This window comes from Brachypodium distachyon, chromosome 5 (genome assembly GCF_000005505.3).
Source record: "Brachypodium distachyon strain Bd21 chromosome 5, Brachypodium_distachyon_v3.0, whole genome shotgun sequence".
Classification (NCBI taxonomy): domain Eukaryota; kingdom Viridiplantae; phylum Streptophyta; class Magnoliopsida; order Poales; family Poaceae; genus Brachypodium; species Brachypodium distachyon.
Window position 1 is genome coordinate 1,252,487 of NC_016135.3, and position 22,839 is coordinate 1,275,325.

The 22,839-nt window shown below is 39.9% G+C and overlaps 1 protein-coding gene across 2 annotated transcripts; it reads right to left on the reverse strand.

Annotated features, from left to right (window-relative positions):
• Positions 1-14,354: 14,354 nt before the first annotated feature.
• LOC100825063 (Werner Syndrome-like exonuclease) lies at positions 14,355-18,184 on the reverse strand. 2 transcript variants are annotated; one of them, XM_024456420.1, is made up of 8 exons: positions 17,843-18,184; positions 17,551-17,742; positions 17,266-17,442; positions 16,991-17,121; positions 16,707-16,868; positions 16,083-16,193; positions 15,849-16,000; positions 14,355-14,698 (listed from the first exon to the last, which is right to left on the reverse strand). In XM_024456420.1, the coding sequence occupies exons 1-7, from the start codon at positions 18,084-18,086 to the stop codon at positions 15,947-15,949; spliced, it is 1,071 nt and encodes a 356-aa protein (XP_024312188.1). In that variant the 5' UTR covers positions 18,087-18,184; the 3' UTR covers positions 14,355-14,698; positions 15,849-15,946. The 2 variants fall into 2 exon arrangements, with proteins under 2 accessions (XP_024312188.1, XP_003580248.1); XM_003580200.4 differs by lacking the exon at positions 17,551-17,742 and having other exon boundaries at positions 17,843-18,181.
• Between the last annotated feature and the right edge of the window lie 4,655 nt (positions 18,185-22,839).

The window sequence follows — 22,839 nt, forward strand, 5'->3', positions numbered from 1 at the left end:
GTTGGTGGTTTGGGAGGTGGGAGTGGGGGGTGCTTATATAGGGAGATGTTGGCCATCCGACGGAGGGGAACTGCGGAAGTTGGGAGGAGAGAGGTGTGTGTGAGAGTGATGGGAGATGCATGATAAGTAGGAATTAACTAGTAATCATGAGACAAAATCATATATTGGAGATTGATGGTATCCAAGTGCCTTTTTCGAAATTCTAGCTAGCTACTTGTTTAATTATTGCTCTGCTACTACTACTTCTAATAAGCAGAGAGAGAGAGAGAGGGGGGGCCGGGAGGGATTTGAATTTGATTTTTGGTGTTTTATTTTGCAGAGAGGGCAAGATTCTGAGGAGAGAGAGGACACATGGAGTCCCGTGGAGAACATGAGGCCGGCGGCCCCTTGTTTCCAGCTCGATCGAGCCGTGTAATGGTTAATTTGGTTTGGTTGGACCTGATATATACCTGCCACCCGGCCGGCCGGTGCGCCGCGCGCGCTTATTGATGCCCTGTAGTCTGTACACACTCTGCTCCTCTGCGTCGAGATCTGTGCTTGCACGCGACGGTAGGATGGACCTAATTTAATTAATTACCTGATCAAAGAGCCGAAAGAATTAAAACACATGCATGCACACGCAACGCGCGGATTCGGTTGGAAAAAAAATCAGGATGGGGAGAAGGGTATCAAGCATGTTTCCTCTCTTTTTTTGACCTATGGGCCTAATTAAGGAGATAATTGTCAAGTCTGTAAATTTTTTGACAAGATTGTACGTAGGTCTTGTACACAGTCAACAACCAATGAATTAACATTAGTGGTTAATTTATACCAATGCAATTTTTTAGTGGTACATTTTGAAGCCGGAAATTTCAAGTGGTATTTTGATCCTTTGGGTAAGTTCTTGGTGGTAACATTGGAAGTCTCTCTTTAAGTTTTAATTATACGTGGAGCACTACGACATTTTCTTTACTCGTGCTGTTTATTTTTAAGTTCCACAAGAATCTAAGTCTGGCGATCTAGGTGTACCGTTTGTCTTTTGTTTCACAAAAATAGTCAATTGCATATTTTATTTTTAGAAATATGCAACCCGTGAGCTGAGATGCACATATTTCTAAATTTGGTTGTAATTTTTTTTACGCAATTATACATTCATGTGAAATTTAATTGGTTGACTTTGATTTATAGCGGCCTCACGAAAATACAAATATATTATTTACTCTATCAATTTATCATAAAAGACCATCACGTCAAAACGAATAGTCTTGTCATGGAGCAGTGCCTACCAACCCAAGACACACAAAGTCGATCCCTTGTTTGCGAGGGATTAAGTAGAGTGAACTATCGTCAAATGGTCGCTTCCTAGTGTTAGGGAAATAATGCTCACACATTGTCGATTTGCGAGGCACCCACATCTTATCAGAGGAAGAGGAAGGATCCTAGGATATCACCGGTGATGGATGGGTTATGCGATGTCCTCCAGGGTTATTGCTCTTATATATCAGGCCATCGACTAGCGGCCGCTGGCTACTGTGGTCAGGAAGCAGAACAAACAAGTGAGGTGAATCAGTACGTAGAACAAACAATGGAGAAATGGTGGTAAGGAAAGAGGGATACAAAGGTAAGATAGGCGGTGGACGAAGTAATTAAGAAGACGAGAGGAGGAAGGGCGAGTGGTGTTCGTGTTGGAACGATAGGGTGCGAGAACGACCCTAGGACCTAGCCCCTTCCAATATTCATATTAACAAGAAAAACTTCATGAACCTTTTCTTTTTGCGAAAAAAACTTCATTCCGCTACACCATGTGCTCTTGATCAATTTTGGATCCTCTATAACTTGGGTGAGAAGAGGAATGCTCCCTCAAATGACAGCCGAGAAGAATCAATCTTTGTCTTAGCTTGACCAATTTCTAACTAGAGAAGTTAAATAAATTCGTTGATGAACTGAAACAGCCGGCGGCACGAGCTATCTGATCTTGACAAAAGATGATTGGAGAAAATCCGATCCAGACTACGAACCATGAACACTAAAGACAAAAAAGAAAAGAAAATGCTAGAGTTTTGGAAAAGAGGTACCAAATTTCCTCTATTTTGAAAAGTTCCATTGCATTCACCTAGTAGCTGCTAGTTAGTATCATGAGTTTGGTTTCATCTTATACTCCCTCCGTTCTTAAATACTTGTTGTGATTTTAGTGTAAATACGTATTTAGGAACGGAGGGAGTACAATGTTGCATCGACAACCCTTAGTTTCGTATAGTTTTGATAATTTACTACTTCTTTCGTCGCATATTAAATGTCGCAACTCTGTGTAGATACACCTGTGTCTACACCTTGCATGTCCAGCTGTTAAAGTGACGCGGCATTCCAACCAATCGCAGGTTTCCAAGTGGGCGCGGAACACTTTACAGTGCACCGCCAGCGTCCGCACGCACGTCGGTACGTAGTGATATGCATGCGTGCGGGGGAGATTGTGCCGATCGATCTCACGAGATGAGCTCTCCACCTCACTCAATCCGTCACTCCTTTATTTGCTTAGCACTAGCTAAGCTAGCCTAGCTCCAGCTTGTAACTTTTTAAGTTCCCTAGCAGCATCTCTCCAATAAACTAGGAAAAAGGCACAGCTCAAAAGCTCCGAATTTGGTGCGTGCAGATTAATTTTGACTCTTGTTGTGTTTGTCGTGGGGCATCGAGCTGTATTACCGAGTAGTAGGAGTATTCAAATATCGGTCTAATCGTTTAAGGATGCTCGAATATAATGCCTTTTGGAATGGACATGTTTTTGTTTTGCTGTTAAAAAGACGTGTGAAATATATACCTGTGTTTTGTTCGGAACACACACGGCTTTACGTACTGTTTGGAATTAATGCGATGCGTCATGCGTGATACATACACCAACTTGCTTTTCATATAATCGGTTAATAAGCTAGACACCTTAAATTTCCAGCTGCCATGTTTTGTTGTTCATATTTACAACTTTGGAGCCTTTGTTTTCAAAAATAATAATATCTATAAAGTTTAAATAATCCTGAGAATAATTATACATGTGTGTGAGAGTGTATATATACTTCCTTTTTGGTAGATGACATGTTAAAGCATTTCTTCATGTTTTTTTATTCACATATGTACATATGGTACATCTATATATATGCGTCTGATTCTTTCAGCATTTTTTAAACTTCTAAATATTATTTAAAAAAAATTGTTGCAAGGATCCCGATCTCCAAAACGCAGGTATATACATGCCAATTTTATTCCATCTCCAATTATACTGCGGAATTTCAAATGCACTTATACATTTGCAATATTAGCTTCTGGTTCGAAAAAAAAGAGATCAAGCAGCGCGCACTTGCTGAGTAGCTTCACTGCGTCGTGCCTCCTCCAAACCTGCAAAACTTTGCGTCCTCTCGTGATCACTAGCTAGCTACCAATATGAAAATAATAATATTAACTTATAGAAAAGGATGATCATATGATGCGGACCAGATATTTCCTTCCAAAAATAAGTAAAGCGCAGCATTAAAGCGTCCAAAATTCTTCCTCTCCAAGCAGCTTCCTGACATTGGCTACATCGAACGATCACAAAAAAGGTCTTATCGCTAATCAAGCCACTTACATCTCTCCCATACCATGCATGTATCGATCACTATGTCGTCATCATCATCATTATCTACAATCAGAAACTTAATAATATATATTAGGTCAATTGACTTTCTTGAAATATTAGTTAAGTAACAAAGTGTATATTTGTTTTATTGCTAGCTTTATTTGGCGCGTTTAGGAGTACTAGTACTGCACCCATACCTAACCAAGGATTTCTCTGACATTTTTATTTTGTTCTCATCCTTGAAGCCAAAGCTGTAGTTCACATCTCCTCTTCCTTTGCACCTAATATTCTCATCCATCCTAATTTCTTTCCGGTTTCTACAGGTTCTTCCGCGTCCAAGCAAATTAATAATTAAGCTGTGTACGTTAACTAATTAAGCTTTTATTTTGTAAAGATGGGAAGAGCGCGTCCAAGAAGAGCACAAAATTTTCCTTTACAGACCAATTTCAAGGATAGGTGTATGCTTGCAACACGGTGGATCTTTACTTTTCCTTCAAAAACTAATTAATAATACTCTACCCCGATCCATATTACTTGTCACAACTTTGTCTACATATGCATGTACCTACAAGCTCGTGCATTGGTATGAACCAATTAATACACATGATGTCAGATTAATCGATCAGGGGATCCTAATTTATATTGCAAAACTTTATCATTTCCTTCATGGCATTAAAATCATATATTGCGAAGACTTTGGGAGCAATTTTCTCAAATGATCAATATCAATAAAATCATGAGCGCAATCATAAGGTTGGTATGTTGAGGATCTTTCGACAGGTGTCGATCGAAGCTAGGTCATATGGTTCATGAACTTGCATTGCTCACCGTGCTTAATCTACATCAAGAGAGGTCCCCATGCAGTACCCATGATCTTGTTAACTAATTACTAATCTTTCGGCCTAGCTACACACAGTTACAAATCGATCAACTGGATCAAGGTTGACACCCCTAGCTCTCTACCTATAGCTATTTTCTTTCATCGTGGTTAGTGATTTGGTACTAGTAAATTGAAATGAGATAATTAAATATATGAAATCCAATGCATTTGCATGCATTGAGATAATGAAATATTATGTGAAACCCAATGCATATCTCTATGCATTTGCATGGAGGCATGCAACTGTTATATATCAACCAAATAAATGTACATATGTGAAGCATATATATGCATCTCGGTTTGAGAGAGCGGAGCATGTGCAAGGGACATTGTTTCCCTAACCTCACACTCCTTTCCATGACTCAAAAGGAGCTAGCTAGCATGCTCTTCATTCTAGGGAGCTATAGCCGCCCCTTTTGCAAACCCTAGAAGAGAGAACACGTAGAGGTCGCCCTTGCCAATGGCATGGGCATTTTTATAACCTGATCTGACACCTCATCGATCCATGCATGCAAGATACACTATCTGCAAATAGGCAAGTTGAGGCAAGATTAACATTATTATTAGTTAATTGGCTGCTTAGCTAACCTCCTCTATCTTCATCCATGGAAAGTGAGCTCACACAGTACAGCTGCATTACCCCATTGCCCTAGGTGTATATATAGACCGAGCCCATAAAACACAGGTTCTTAAACAAGGTGAAAGGTTAAGTACTGCCACAGTGCATGTACTTAGCTAGTTAGCTAGCTAGCTCCCCGTGGCTGGTTACCGCCTCAGAAACCGTGTTAAGTTGTTGATTGCTAATTAGCCTTTTGAGCTAGCCGGCCTTAAAGTTTGTTTTAGGGGATATGAATACTAAACCCTAGCCAGCTAAGGTTTTTAGCGCCGTTAATGAGAGTTTACAACTATAGCGCACGCGCTAAAAGGCCTTTGCCATGATTGTAGAGAATGGCCGACCTATACTGATAGAAGTATATATTACTCGGATCGATGAAGCTTTCTACTCTTGGGAACATCAATTACAAAATTTCATTTGGTGATGGAGTTCCCAACGTGCCAGTAGTTCCTACTACAGTTAGCTACTACTCGATCCATTTCACAAAGAATGTCGCCCACGCTTTTCGAGGTTGAATTTTGACCAACAATTAGACCAATTATATGTAGATTATATGTTACAAATTTTATATTGTTGGAAAGGTTTTTGAAATACGAATCCATTGATATAATTTTTGTAACACATAAACCTCAAATCATTAGTCTAATTGTTGGTCAAAATAAAATCTTGAAATGCGTGCGTGCCATTTTTTTTCAAATGGAGGGAGTAGAAGTTTGTAGATTACTCATAGGGAGCTTGATATAGTACATCTCAATTTGAGAAATCTAAGTGCTAAAGAGCACTGACATCATAGCTTATATTCTTTAATTACACTATTCAATGATTGTAGAAATTCTGCAACAATGTTGATCTTTCTACTTCCTTCATAAATTTACTTTTCTTCATTTTATATAATCAAATAAAAAGTGAAGTCGGTGGAATTTGAGATTAATATGGTCTTAACTCTAATTAACATGGATCTTTTTTTTCATTAGAGGAGTGTCCTATAGAACACAAATGAATCCGATTCCACCACCGTCCAAGTAAGGTGAGCTGAGCTTCTTTGAGCCTTCACAGTTCTCATGGCAATTGCTACGTGATTGCCCTAGTATGGTTTACAAGATTAGCTCAAAAGTGCAAATCATAGACGAAAGGCCCCTTCGATTAAAGAAATTGCTCTATTTTGGAGCCTTTTCATAGCTAGCCGAAGCCCAAAAGTATGTGCAATCACACACACCATAGTTTTGTTTAGGGACTTCGTGATATGCGTTTGTTGTTTTTTTATGAGAACCTTTATATAGAGACTTTTTTTTAATGTGCTCAATATTCCGTGGGGCATCATGGAGGTATGGTACACACTAATTATACTAACTACATAGTATTGAAGTATATCACACCACAATAGGTCTTAATCACATCTACGAAATTGATTGAGAATAATCATTTTTCTAATTGTGATTGTAAAGAACAACTTCCCTAGCTAGTTCAAATTCAATGTATGTACCCCACATGACAGTACACAACAATTATGTCCTGAAATTCTTCACAAAAAATATTTGGTAATCCACAAGGCTAATGATACAAGCCACATTTCATTTTTTATTTGTTGACTTTTTCCTTCCAATAATTAATGGTTATTAGAAAAACCATGAAACTGTTGAAAATATTACGGAAAATGGAAAACTTATGTTAAGTCAGACCATTTGGACTTGACCGATCACCGTAGAAAATATCAAACAAGTTAAGAAAGCCGTCTATTTTTTTATTTTTTTGACAGCACGAAATCCGTCTAGTTAATTTTCCCACGCAACATTTAATCATTTGTATTTTTAAAAATAGCAACCAGCTAGAGGAAGATTCATATACATGTGCTTGAGATCTCTATATGGGATATTAAAGTTGAACTCACCGTTCCAAAATTTAACATGACAGGGGGTAATTAATTCATTGGACCTCAAAAGCAAATTTATTCTCCAAAACCGCGAGTGGCTAATTCATTCGACCTCCAATGCAATGTTAAATAGGAGGCCACTATTAGCTCTACATCAGGTTTTTAAATTACACCTTTTTAAATTAAAGCTGGGGCAACATAGGAGATTTAATTGTCATCTCAATATTTTACACGCACAGAACCTTTTTGTTATTTCTAGACCTAGTGAAGGTTGGCGATACGCATGGCCCACATTTCAGAGAGTGTGTTCTTACAGTCCTCCTGCTAATATAGCTACCATAACTCTATAGTCAACTGTTAAGACCGTCATTATTTAATTTCTAATCCATGATGAGGTATACACACAAGGGACGGATCGGGTGACACATATAGCTCGACTCCGAGCTGAGTCATGCAGCTAGCTGCTAGCTATTCCAGAATCAACATGCCATTTTTGATATAATAATACCATGCTTGCTTTGTGATGTAGGGTGTACTTTAACTGTCCATACCGTAAGTTTCTCTTCGTACCTATTTTATAATTTGGACATTTCGACAGTAAAAGTAGAAACTATATCCTGACCAGAAGAACGAAACATGTGCCTGAGATATGCATCAAATTAGTATATAATATCTAGCCAGCTGCGTGCTAAGGGATTTCTTTTGACCTTAAAAAAATGAAATCGTAATCCAAAACCGCCCGCTTAATTAGCTAAAATAATAGGCTGCTATTAGCTCCAAACTAAGCTTTTAAAAATGAGAGATTTTTAATCAAAGTATTGGCAATGTCGGATATTTATTTGACACCTCAATATTTGCATGTAGAAAACCTCTGAATTTTCATGCATGGATGTATGCTTTTTTAGTGTTGCATTAATTATAGCTTATTTTTTAATCTTGTGTAATATAAATCTATAGTTTTGCATAGTACACCTATATTCATAGTTTTGCCTACTGGATCCATCCACAAATAAGTGTACTTCTTTGTTTTGTCCTAATAAAAAATTATTAAAGTTTGATCGATTTTATTAAAAAATGTAGCAACAGTTATGACACTAAATTAGCATCATTAGATCCGTTTCGAAATGTAATTTCATAATATATGGATTTGATGTCATATGTGTTTTGAGGCACTTTAAAATATACTTTTCTCATTGCAAAACGTTAATGATGATTTTGTGGGCTTCCAAGCTCCGCGACCTTTCCTTTTCAGACTTTGCTTTCAGTTGAGGGGCCAAAATGTATATGATTTTGAGTTGAGGGACCATTTTAGACTTTGCTGCCAATTGAGGGGCCAAAAATATACTTTTCTCATTGCAAAACGCTAATGATGACTTTGTTGACTTTCAAGCTCGACCTTTCCTTTTTAGCAGACGTAGTGTGCGGTGGTAAATGTGTTTGTGCGCGTCTGCTGATTGTAATTGTGTTCCTAAAAACATGCAAGCACGCCGTTGTTTAATTCCAAATAGATGAGGTGCACACAAGGGATGGATCGCGCGCCACATAGAGCTACACTCCAAGCTGAGTCATACAGCAAAGGTATGCTAGCTATTCCAGGATCAACATGACATTTTCCTATAAAATAGTACCCACGCAGTGATCAACTGCTCCTTAAATAAGCTAGCCAGTGGAGCCTTTGACGCGCGCCGCCATGTGATCTTGTGATAATTGGCAAGAGCTGCATGCAAATAATTTAGTCAACCAGCTAATTGTGCATCATGCATATGAACATGGCAGGGGTGAGCAGCAGCTTAATTAGTTGGTTTGTAGTACTAATGATCATCGATCACAACCAAGATATGCATCCAACTTGGTCTGAAATAGGTCTCAGTTGGGTCATGAGCACCCCCTTATTGCATACTCCGTATATTTTAATTCATGTATATCTACATCGAGTCCCACCGGAATCTTAAGATATTAGAACTTTCACCTTTAGAGATTTTTAGTTGGTACCAAATTTTGACGGGTTTAGTTTGATGATCATTGGAAGAATGTTCTATGGGTAGTTTAGATTCTAGCTAGCTACAGGGGCAATTATTAGTGTTCTCGATTAATTCATCTAATGTATGCCTTCTATTTTCCTCCTTCATGTGTATGCATCAATACATGGTCCTTTTGAATTTTCTTTTATCAGGGAATTATGAGCAGAGTTTTACTGGAACTGTATTCAAGTATCACTTATATTGAAAAATTAGAAAATCATTCAGGTATAAATCAGAGCGAACAGTGCCATATCGATCATTTTTCTGCATTTAAGTACTGAACAAAATTACATATTTAAGCTAAATTATCAATATGTTTATATACTGCATGACCTTGAATTCTCAAATCAAAATCATCTACTTGTAATTTTAACTCATTAATTCGAATGTAGTGTATGATAAAAAAGGATAATATTCGAAGGTAGAGGTACCTAAGATGCATAACCCACATTGAGCTGGGAACCTGTATTATTTGTATAATTTAAATTCAAAAGTACATAAAAGAATAGATATATGTGTTGATGACCATTATTATAGATTGCACCGATAATAAGTCCCATAAGAAACATTAATTAACTGATAACCAAGCAAAACACCCATATCTATAGCTTGCACATGGCATCATGGGTTCCCAAGAACCGTTTCATCCCAAGCACATTCACAACCCTAATCCCCAACATTTAGGTAAAGCCTCCCCCAAATTACACTATGACCAGGCCGGCCACCCATGTCATGTGGTATTTAATTATCTATTAATTAATCCCATATATGTATATGTGGCTGCTTGTTTCCTTCTATTGATTAGATGACCTCATCTATCCTTGACTGAAAATTGTCTCTTTCCCCGAGATGTTTGACCACACACCAACTGTTTCCTTGGTCGGTTGTAACGGTTTAACCACCATGTGGTAGCTATTATTCTTCAAGTAACTAATTTATCTTCTTGTTTATCAGTCTGAGCTAGCCACTATCCTTCTGTGATCCTTGAATTATTTTTTAGGCCTGGTTTCACTGCAAAAAAAGAAGAGTATAATCTGACACAAATTTTAGTTCAGTTCGGCGCTGTGCAGTCTCTAGTTTATTTGGGTCATATGGAGCCTGAGAATCTCAGTCAGATGATAAGGGGCGCCATGCAGTGGCAGGTGTGTCATGTGGTAGCCTCTCATGAGTCATGACCTCCCCACTTCAGCATTAATTGATAGGAAATCAACTGTAAAAAATGATAGAGAAAGAACATACTTCTTTTATATATTTTTCGCAGATTATATTTAAAAAATTAGATAGTGAGACAAATAATTAGGAGAATTCTGTTACTTCAATTTACCATAAAACTGTGATTGATATGATGTCAATTTCTTTTATATATAGCATGGGTTGATCAAGAAAAAATATATATACAGTGCAACAGTAACTCTGATTTTATTTTCGTGATGATGATATATGGTAAATTAGGGGGAAAATATTCCAGAGGATATGGAGCCGATTTGGTTCTAGCAATATCAACTGCTTCTAGGTGCATCACATGGTAAGCATATATCGGTATTCACATATATATATTCCCAGTCGTATTTAGTATTAGATACATACGAGTTATTTTATTGTGGATAACCCCATACTTGTGGTATTCATAATGAACCTGTGGTCTTTGATATTAGGATAAGTGTTTGTTTAAGTAGGTCAATGCAATTGGTAGGATTCTCATGTGCTTGGTTCATTCCCTCTTTCCCTAATGGGGAAATGCACTGCAAGTTACGAACTCAATGTGCTTGAGAAGCTCTGTTCAGAAATCTAACATCAGATCCAGGTGGAAAAATCAATTGCAATTTGCATGGAATTCAGGATCAAAGTCCAAACCTAGGGCTAAGAGAGAAGGAGGTGCATGCATGATAGCTTGGTCCTTGGAGACCATAATCCAATGATAGATTGTGTTTGAGAGCTCAATTCAGTTACATGAATCCTACATCATGGAAGTATTTAAAAGTGAGGCTGCTGTTCGCCCGTGTGCCAAAGTTCAGAATGTGGTCGAATCCTATTCGATATAGGATTTCTTTTGAACTATGCCAAGAATTTCTGCTGTTTTTGATGGCCGTTGTGACCCATCTTACTCTGTTTCCTGTTTGAGACTCAGTTCCTGTAATAAGTGCACTACTCTGTCCTGGTTTTATTTTTAGTGGAACCGGGGGTGTCTTCGCCCCCTGTCGAATTAAAAAGTGTTTAAAAGTTCAGTCAGATCCCAAAAATTACAGGCAACAGTAATATTGTACTCCCTCCGATCCATATTAATTGTCTCAAATTTGCCCAAATATGAATGAATATATGCCTAAAAAGCGTTTAGATACATGTAATATTTTGACCATTAATATGGATAGGAGGGAGTATCATCTATAGGTAAATACAAAATGCTTGTTGTATAATCCAAAATTGTGGTCATCCTGTTAGAAGACAGGTCCAATGCCAATTGTCCTAGTAGAAGTAGAATTTGGAAAAAAACAGTCGTTTGAGTTAGGAAAATATCTTATCATTGCTGGCATGCAGGTCGAACTACTGCGTCTAGGACAGAGTCGGATGAGTCGGTTTGTAAATGTTCCATTACCTGTTCCCCCTGATCTTAGACTCGTTGCAGCTTGACGACTTGTGTTGCCACTGGACATGAGGTGCCAGGAGATCTTGTGTTCGATCCTTGGAAAAAGCTAACAGTACTGCTCACGCATGTTCTGTCAAATTGTCTGAAGAAGTTTCTTCATGTAGTATATGACAGGACAAATATTCCAGAAGAACAATGTAAAGAGTAATGATGTATAGCATCTCCAGCTGGAAGCAATTTCTATGCATATGCACTACATCTACAGCTTGGTGGATTCTCCACTATACCTGATACCATTTCTTCAAAGTATATTATCTTATTTGCTTTCATCTTAGATTCATCTCAGACAAGCCAACAATCTACGGTATTCACAAGTAAGCGACACGTCCGGGATTCACAAACCTATATGTCAAGAGCAGATCCCACTACATATCACTCAAACCAAAGTGGCAGGCCAGAGATGACCTTACCATGTACTATTTCTCTGATAAGAAAATTTTGAATCTTTGTTAATTAAACATTTTCTTATTTGATAACCACAACAATATGGAAAAAACACTACATTGATATATGACTAGATCTACCACAAAATATAATTGCATAGCATATACTACATTGTGGCATACGGAGGCAGTCTATATATGGAAGATCATCTTTGTACACACGACAACCATAAAAGATGACAGATCTGTGTGATCACTGTGAGCCGCTGGAACGAAGTCTTCCCAATGCATCAAATCAATCACCAACGGTAGACAAGCCGTGCCCTCCAGTGCAGTGGTAGTGGAAGAACACACAAGAAAAAGTGACAAGATAGCTGGTCTGGTCTCAAAAGAGACGGGCAAATATGGTTAGCAAGTCACCTTATGCAATAGCATTTGTCCCCTGCCAATTAAGGTCAAGATGATTAGCACGCTGGGTGAAAGTTTTATGCAGTGAAAATCAGTGTCTAGAACAACTAGTGTTGTTAGTGCTCCGGCATTAGCCAGGTGCCAGCTCTGGAAACACTGATCTCAAATGATTACTAGATCTTATCAGATAATATACATCTTTTGACCTGTGTCAATTGATTTTTCTTTTGGCAATGATATATTATATAAGATATTGCTAGATATGTACTCCCTCCGTCCCATAATTCTCGTCTCAAGAATTATGGGATGGAGGGAGTAGATACTAATTTGCATCCATTTTGCCAAAGTCGAAAATACATATGGTACTTCCATCGTCAGTAAAAAAGACTTACTGTTGAATTGATTAGAAAGTGTTGGTTAATCATTAGGAAAGGTTTCCAATTTTCACTTTTAAGTTAAGAATCCAACAGGGTCAAATTATGGGAATGCAGGCCCTCCTGTGTATGCATGCAAATTCAAAGCTGGGAACTCTCTTGTGTCAAAAGCAGCGCTCTTCCAACACTGAAATCTCGCTGTCCCAATTGTAACAACACACAGAAAAAAAAAGTCTTGTTCTCATCAGAAGAGAATCTAGCTTCGTGATACAAGATCACAATACCATGTTGTTTCGCTTTGACCAGCACAAATCCATGTGACAAGAACTCTGTCACTACTAACCCAGCACTAAACCCAAGCGGCCGCGGACAGACCGATGCGCGCCACGTGCCCATCGGCAACCAAGTGGACAGTCGAGATTGGGCCGGGAGATTCCATTTCTGTGTATATACTATTGCCACCGTTGTATTTTCCATGTGGCCCCGTCGGCTTGGTGTGCTTGCTCGGAATCTTAAAGCCCAACTGATTATTCCCTTTTTCATATTTGTTTTTCTGTGAGTATCTCAGCACACAGATTTATTCTCTACATGAGATCACGAGTAGAAGGGATCAAATCCTTGATCATGTATATAAATGTCTGTTCAGTAATTGACAAGATAAAACTATGCGAGAGAATGATTCATGCGTGGCCGGCCCATGCATCCTGTCAGTAATGTTGAAAGCAAGCATCTTTGTCCATTACATGTCTGCATTTTAAGTTTGGATTGATTCTAATTTCAGAATAAGCATGGTGCTCGTGATATTTATTTAGATGGAGGAGAATACATAGACGTGTCACCTAGAAAATAAAAGAACATTATCAGTGCAAATGTTGACGGCCGGTTTCAGGATCTAGTCAATCCAAGATCCATGACCAAAGCTGAATCTAGTTAATTCCACCTGTGCTGCATGAGCAGTTTAGTTTCGGCCGGTGACATTAATTAATTAGTTTGGCCTCCAAAACAGTGAATGTTTCGTCAAAATCGCCGACTATGTAATCCACATCCACTAAGATTGATTATAGTTCTAACCTATTGATGATAGATTTACAGTCGATGCAGAGAAGAATAGTGCTAGATTGATGGAGGCTAGTGACGATAAACACAGAGAGACACATTTGATGATTTGATCACATTTACTTTGCACTTTGATGATTTGTCTCACCCTGTGTCACTTACATGCAGGGTTTAGAGCCGCTTGTCAATGAGGACATGACAAATTATCAGAGCAATGTGAAGTGAGGTATATAATCAAATCCCCGGAAGGAAGAAGACGAGCACAAGGATGAAGAAGTTAACTGGCAAGGACATGTTAAAGTTCAATTCTACTAATTTAAGTTCTCAACTTCACTTGAAAACAACATCATTCTCACCATCATGCTAGTTTTGGAGCAGCTGGCCATTTCTTTTGGAGCAAAAGTTGGTTATACTTGACCTTTATCAGGGCCATTTGGACAGCCCATCGTAATGACAGCCCAGATAGGCCCACAAAAGAGACATGATTAGTCAGGTGCAACTTAAATGACTCTAAGCCCAAAACTAACTCCAAATGGCGATATCAAACAAACTAATAGGGCCAATAAAATTTAGCCCAAACTGTTCTCACTAGAAGAGCACTTGATCCAATAAAAAAAAGGAGGGAGAGAGAGTACTTGATCCAACTTGCAAGTTACAATGGCGGCACAATCCAAGAATTTATAGTGAAGGGGTTAACCACCACGCATCTAAATCACAACAGTTCTAAGAAACATAATCTAAATCACAACAAGCACAAATTACAACAGAGCGAAGATCTTCGCACAGCAGGCCTCCCAATGCATGGTTGGAGAAACTTTCAGTTCTTTGGTTTTGACCAAGGGAAAATATCTTCGTACTCAACCCTGCGGGAACAGAAGCGACAGAGAGCTTCAGCAATGCAATGTTTACATTGGGAGAAAATGTTAAATATATATCACCAGGTTTAGGTTATTTAGTTTGCAATTCATGCTGCATCCAACAGAAGATTATGGGAGCAAGTTTTTTGAACAAGTTAAAAGTGGCTACAAATATATGTATTGTTTATTAGTTTAGTACTGAATGTTAGGTCACATCATTTTTTTTATTCCTAAAAAATAGATTAGAAATTTCAAGTTCCATCTTTTGGACGTGAAACAATCTCAAACTGCCATTTGGCATTTGCACTTGGCATTTGTGATTGTATAAGATTTTACTACACAATACATGTATAACATAATCATCAACAGAGAAGATCCAATGAACATGTAATGATTAACTAGGACAACTGGACTCTTTTTGTGGTATAAGTCTGCAAGAATTTACAGAACCATCTGTCCTGTCAGTTCTATATGCAAAAATAAAGGCAACAAACTGCTAAACTTCACAGTTCAGAGTATGGACTATCAAGTTCTATATGCTCTGTAACACCCTTATATGACTGTTTTGTGCATACTGTTAAACTTCACAGTTCAGAGTATGGATTAACAAGTGACGCAAATATTGAGATAATAACTTCTTATTTATAAGTTATAAGAACAGAAGACATTCCAAGATAATGGTTCTATGTCCGAATTTCCACATTTGTTCATACAATCATGAACAAAGATTTAGGTCTGTTACACCACAAGCTAGTCCTGGGCGTGACAAGAATGGTTCCAAAAAGGACAAGAAACTAGGTCCGTTGTTCTTAACTTCTTAGTCTGAACATTTCAAGCAGTGTGTCACCAATTATGATGGCTTCGGACTTACAATAGTTCTAATTGGAAACAGCATGTTTGCTATGAAGCCAAGGAAAATTTTGGCATATATACAAAAATCATAACTAAATTTAAACTAGTCTTGAACCATATGAAGTCATTCATAGACCAGTATAAGCGAATATAGCATCTATTATCTCTAATTTCTCCACATATAAAGAATCTTGTGCAAAACTCTGAGCAGGAAAAGACAATATGTAATCATAAGAGAGTGTAAAAACCAATCCACAGCTAGCATCAGGTTTGCAGGTTAAGTAAATGAGTCGACATTGCTGACCTGGTTGAGAAGAGAAGTCATAGAACACTAGGGAGACATGAAATAGCTTCTTCTTTTTTGGAAGCTCCAGTTTAATTGTGCATCTACTGCTATGTTCCCTAAACTATCTCCTTTTCAGTTTCAGCATTATAATCTGGAAGACTCTGTAATACCTGATCAAGAGTAGAAATGGGTGTCAAAATCGTAGAGAAAGGAATAACAGCTTATGAATAGTATATTCAATTATTCATATACCTCATACAAGTACCACGAGATATAGGCATCAGTAGCAGCATACTGAAGTTGCTGCTTTGAGAGAGTGTAAGCCTCCCAGTTTCCCATTCTTATGTTGCTGGGCTTGGGTAACTGTAGACAGGAAAAGTTGCAGGTGATAAAGAGAATTGCAACATAGCAATATGTTAGTGCAACAAAACACTGAACTAGCAGAAGAAATTAGACCAAGCAACCAACCAATTTTTTTATGTAAACATTCCTAGTGAAAAAATTGCTTGTATCTCACAGGCACTTCAGAGTTTGGTCTGCTAAAATAATAATTGAACTTGTATCAATTACCCTACCAGACATTACCACAATACATAGATATAGCCATATAGACCAATCATGATACAGTAGCAGTCAAAAGAATTTTAGTTTTAATCATGTACTCTGAATAAAAAAACTTATATTATAGTGGCATCTGTGTGTTTTGGCTTGTTTCTACTATTAGATAACAAATGAACTCGTGTGATTTAGCCAACCATACATTGAAGTGATACATAAAACAAAAACGTGAATAAAGACCTGAAGACTCATGTTTCTCCCCACACTAACATAACTGGGGAAGAGAACAGTACTTATTAGCTAATAAAAAGAAATTACCTCTTTACATGTGATCATTTCAGTTAATGCAGCAAGACTCCATCTTTTAGGAGGCCCAGCTAACTTGACATTAGCAACAGTAGACAAATCCATTAATGGCTGTACACGGACATCATAATCGTTGAACATTTTCCTTGCATCATTGTCTATACAAATTCCAACCTGCGCAGACAACGTAACAATGTCTTGCATGACTGAAAAAGGGCAACCCATCTGTGGGGGAATAGAGCATTTGATCTAAGGGGAAATGGCCAAAATTCTTTGAAGGAAATCAAATTACACACTTTAATTGATGAATTATCCTCCAAAAGGAACTTCAATTTAGGAGGTACTCCAGAGTGAATGATATGCATGACATAACAATGAGTTTTGTCCATGCATAACTGCATTAGAGCGACTTTACATGGCGGGTCTCCTGCAAAGTTGACACTTCACATCATTGGTGGTTCCATCAGATCCAATTATTTACAAAAGTTAACTTACAAGGAATTCATCCAATAACTGACATTTTTGCAGTTTGAGAATGCAGTTAAAGACGAGGCTAGGCAGAGCAGCAAACCTCTTCTAGGAAAGGGTCGCCATTCAAGATCAAAACCGAGGGAGACCTGGCCAGTGGCCTTCATCTTTTCAATTTTGCGTAAAATTTCCGTTGTAGCTTTCTCCACTTCAGAAGGTGTCTGGCAATATACTATCTTACCGCTGAAAACTATTTGTTGGTGCATTGCCTTCACATACCCTGTAGCGCAAAATCCAAAGGCAACAGGATTCTCATGTCAATCCCACAATAAGATTAACACTGATAAATTTCAACTAGGTGCAAATCAACCAACCAGCCCAAGCGCACCAACATGGAAGAAATCACGCATAGCTGCCATTTCACCAAAGTTGGGGGCTTCTCTTCCAAGTGATGAAACTGTAACCCCAAGAACCCTATCCCCTCCAGTCCTCCACGCGCATGCGTGCGATGTATCATACAAACTTATTAACACAATTGCACAAACAATTTCCATGGTCGACGCAATGTGGAGGGAACGATCTGTTCTTGCCTCAGTTCCAAGAAGCAAGAGCCTTCTTTAATTCCGCGGTGTGAAGAAAGGGAGAAGCAGAACAGGAAGGCAAGAAGAGGGGAGCCGCACCTGCAACTCGGCGAGTGGGAGGCGATGGGGTCCACGATGGCAAGTCGGCGGCTCCGGCCGCGGGGAGCGGATTCGTTCGTGGGCGCACGGGGACGGCGGGGCTGCACCAGTCCGGGAGGCGGCGGCGCTTGGCGGACTCGGAAGCGTAGGCTGCCTCGATGGCCTGGAGCTCCGCCTCGGCCGCGGCGTCCCAGTAGAAATCGTCCTCCACATTCACGGGGCAGGGCCGTGCGGAGGACTCCATGGGGGTCGGATCGGTGGCCGACTCGCCGGCGCGCCTATGCCGATGGTGTGGGAGGAGGAGGAAAGATGGTTTTTTTCCTTCTCTTACTTATTATTGTTGATGAGGTGTTTGGCCGATTTTGATATTTGAAGCCGTGGGAGGGAAATTTTGGTTGTGTGGTCTGAACGTAGCAAATATTGTGTTCAAAGTTCAACGAAAATTTACTCGAACAAAAAAAAACTTATAGAACGGGCATTCAATATCTCATCTTGTGGCAAACATTTTGTTTGCTGTCGTTGGATTTGGGGGCGACGAACAAATGGAAAAGCACGGGAAGAAGAGCAAGAAGGAAAATAACAAGGGTGATGCAACATTGAGGCTCCCTTTTTTTGGCTGGAACTTATCTAAAAACCAGTTTCAGCTTAATTTTTGGCCAGCTGCCAAAAAAACCCTGAGAAACTATTATATTCTCTTTTTTTCAGCTTCTGAAAATACAGCTTCATGTCGGATGTATGTATGAAAGGACTATGATGCTCCTAAAACTGAACCGTGACTTATTTGGTTGTTAAGATGCGTATTTTGGACTGTTTTACCACATAAATGACAATTAGAATAAAAGTTGAACATATTAAAGTAGTACATATTACAAGTCTAACAAAAGAAAAGGTCTCATATTTCTTATCCTACACAAAAGGAGTTCTTCAGTAGCATCATTCAAGCTGCCAAACTCGCTCCAATACCTTCAAGTATCACACCCATGGTGCCATCATTGGTACCTTCAACTAGCACATATGAAATTCTCTTTTTCTTTTGAAAAATACAAAATAATGCAACCACTGCCATGTCAAATTCTTCCTCCGATGAATCTGTAGCTTCAACATATAAGAGAAATGATGAGGGTGCGGATCCTCAAGTGTTGATATCCAACATCAAGATATGCGCGAGGGAGGAGAGAGAGGCAGGCGCACAAAAAGTGAAGATGAAGGATACAAGTTAGAAGAATGTCTTTGTGCAAGTGGCAGTCAACGACAAGGATGATATGCTCAGGATGCACCACAAGTCGTGTACGAATATGAGGCGTACTAAGACAGCCTACGACGAGTCCGACACGTCTAAGGAGTGCCCAAATCTGCGAGTCCATGTTTGACTTTGAGTCAAATTCTAGTTCTTGAGTCTGAGTCGAATTCTAGTTTGAGTTTAAGTCGGAGTCTGTATTGAGTTTGGGCTACTCCTCGTCTATATAAACAAGGGGTACGTCTAGGTTTAGGGGAGAACACGTTTTAGCTATTTTTGAGACTCTTGTTGATTGCGAGAAGCATTCATCTGGAATCATATACACCATATTCGTTTCGATAGGGTGTTTGTTATCTACTGAAATTTCGAGCGTAATCTGTCGTTCCGCTGGGAATTGGAAGATTGCAAAACCGCTTGTGGTCGGCGGACTACTGCGCAAGTGTGTGGTGTTGCGAATTTCCATTGGGTTGCAAGTTCGTCGTGCCGCGACGGGTGAACAGCCGGAAGATTTTTAGAATCATACAAGTTATCCACGTTGCTCTCTGAGAAGATTAGGTCACCCCTTATCAAGAAACCAAGTGAGACAAATAAAAACAATGTACAAGTACGTGCAGGTGCATCACGCATGCATCAGATGGCACACAATCCATACAAATAATTTGCACACACAAGCATCAACTAGCACACACAGGTGCAGCCAAGATAAATAAAAATAGGTTCTAATGCAAACTACAGGTTCAGAATTGGTTCAAAGCAAACACAGCCTACTTTTTATTGTGATACTCCCATGTCCTCCTTAGCCATACAAACAGTGCCTATTTACCCATAAATCCATCATTCCACAAATCACACATGCAGTAAAAAGATAGGCCACGATGACAGGACAAGAAAACAGTGGCTACTTCATTCCACAACATGGAAACATCACACATATAGTACAAAGGTAAACCATGATGCCAAGATTTGCTCACCTTTTGGCCGGTCGAGCTGCGGGGAAGATGGGGAATTCGGCAACGAGGAGGACGCGGGGTGAAGGCAGGGCGGCCGGCGGTGGGGAGGACGCGGGGCGATCGGAGGAGGGGGAGAGGCGGGTGACCGGCCAGCGGCGGGGAGGAGGCGGGGAGGCCGGCGCTGGGGAGGGTGCGGGGTGGAGGCGGGGGAGGAAGCGGGGCAACCGGAGGAGGGGGAGGAGGCGGGGCGGCCGGCGCTGGGGAGGACGCCGGGTGGGGGCTGGTCGCGAGGGAGGCGCTCGGGCAAGAAAACGGTTCGCGGTGGGAAAACTTGGTGGCGGCATTTTTGCTGTAAATATGGTTCGCCGTGGGCAAGTCTAAACCTGATGTGTGGAGAAGTCCTAGAAACTGGTCGGGACCAGACCAGTTTCTCCTAGGAGCCAATTTTACAAGTGATTTGGGTTCAGCTTCAGCTCATGAGAAATTTTCCTTTCTTTTAGGTTTCAGCTGCCTGGAACCTATAAGTTGGCCTAGAAGCCCAAAAAAAGGAGGATTGAGAAGGGTGGTGCAACATTGAGGTCGATGGTAATGCGCCGCCCTTGAAAGGTGTGAAAGCAGTCGGGGATCGGATGGTAGGACTGCGAGTCAAAGAGCGAAGGACGAAGGCAAGAGGAAGATGGTTATGAGGGGCGAGGTGTTCACGGCGTAATGCTTCAGTGTAATCTTGGCACTGGAGTCCAATTCAACAAAAGCAAAAAAACACATTAAGTCTTATAAACAAATGGCGCACAACTTTTTGAATTTTTTTTGACAGAAAATCAAATAACTATATGGACCTTGATGCAAATATACGGCTTCTTGAAGCAAATTTTCGTCCAGCACATAATGAAATGGGGATATCACCACCATCTCCGAGAACTTGACATAGTCATGAGGATTGAGACGACGGAGCGGGTGGTTAGCACCAAGATACGGATTTTCGACCATGTGCCAAAATGTTTGTGGATTTAAGCTTTAATTATGAGATGTGACTATCATTATCAACCGAGCGAGTAGTGTCTATTTACTCACGCACGTGTCTAAAAACTAATGTAATTTTCTTAATTTACAAGCGAAGTATCCAGTGAAAACCCTCATTCGATGCAAACTTCATAAAAGCCACGTTTAGAAGTTTCAAAAAAATTCTAAAAAAATACCATATGTTGGGACTGTGATGTTCTACAAACCTGCAAAATTTCAAGTTCAAAATCAAAAGCGTTTTGGAGAAATTAAAAAGAGAAATTTACAATGAATAGTGTCAAATACTTAAAAACCACTATTCATGCAGAATTTGTCTTTTTTGCTGCTACCAAACGAAATTGAGTTTGGACTTGAAATTTTACACATATATAAAACATCACTTTTTTAACATATGTGATTTTTTTGAGAATTTTTTGAACTTTTTTCGATGGAGTTTTCACAGTTTGCACCGTAGAGGTGGTTTTCACCGGATACTTCGCCTACAAGTGAACCTTCTTATTGATTTTAAATGGGTAGTTGCCATGAGTATTTTGATGGGAAGAAAAACTAAAAAAAATGTAATTGTGCACTATTGGAAAATTTTACTCCCCCGATCCATAATGAGTGTCTCAGACTTATTATAGAGTTGCAATAAGTTATGGATCGGAGGGAGTGGTATACATTAAATAAAACATGTTACAGGTTAAAAAAAATCAAGCCTATGTATGTCCAAATTTCATGATAAATTGTTAATTTTTTTTCAAATAGATAAGTGTATTTTTTTGTCCCCTAGCGCGAAAGTGTGGACTCCACCTCTTAACTCTTTCCTTTTGTGATTTTTCTACTGTGAACTATTAATATTGAGTAAATTTGGTCCCGTGTCGATTTTGGGTGGTCAAACCATTTGGCCTAGTGTGACAGATGGATTGTTGGATTCTTCTGTCACTTTGGTGTAGATGTGGTTGTTTTTGGAGACACCGCGGTATCATCACATGAGAAATTGACTTTATGTATCTATTTATTTGGTTTTCGAAACGGTGTCTATGTCTATGTTTCTGGGTTTTTTATAGCATTTTCTTCTCCTTTATTCACCTACCACCTCCATAAGAAGGTGTAAGAAGTTTTAATCTCCGCGCGCTGTTGCTCCCCCGCGACGCTCGCCCGCACGCTGCCGCCGCTGCTCCCCCACGACGCGCGCCGTGGCTCCGCGTGCCGCCGCGTCGCTCGCCCACTGCTGCTCCGCCGCTTTGACGCGCCTCCGCTCGCGCTGCGGCTCGCCCCTATGGCGACGCGTTGCTGCTCCACTCGTGCCGCCGCTCGCCCCGGTTGCTCGCCGCACGGCTCCCTAGCGGCGGCGGCCATGGCCAGTGAGAGCCCATCGGCCTTCAGATCGGGGGGAGAGAGAGAGAGTAGAGAGGAAGAAGAGATAGTTGGGACGATGGACGCCAGGTTGGCCTGACTGGTGGACCCGTCTTGTTAAAAACGGGCTTATATGCTAGCGAGGGAGAGGTTACGCTAATCCGATGGTTTTTTGCAACTAAAATGAAAACAGATACCTATGTGAAACCCTAAGTCTGATGTGGTGTTTTTTTGTAATTTACTCTTTCTGAAAAGACCGAAAGCCTAGCGGGCTTGGCCCGAGTGTGCCTGGCCCGGCACAAAACTAATCGAGCCTAGGCCGGCCCTAGCCCCTCCTGTCCGTCCCTGGGGTTCATCCTCGGGTCCTTGGCATGGCTCGTTTATAGTTTTTTAGGATTAACACAGTTGGCGCATTAACCTTCTCAATTTTGGCCCAGCGCACCTTTTTTCTC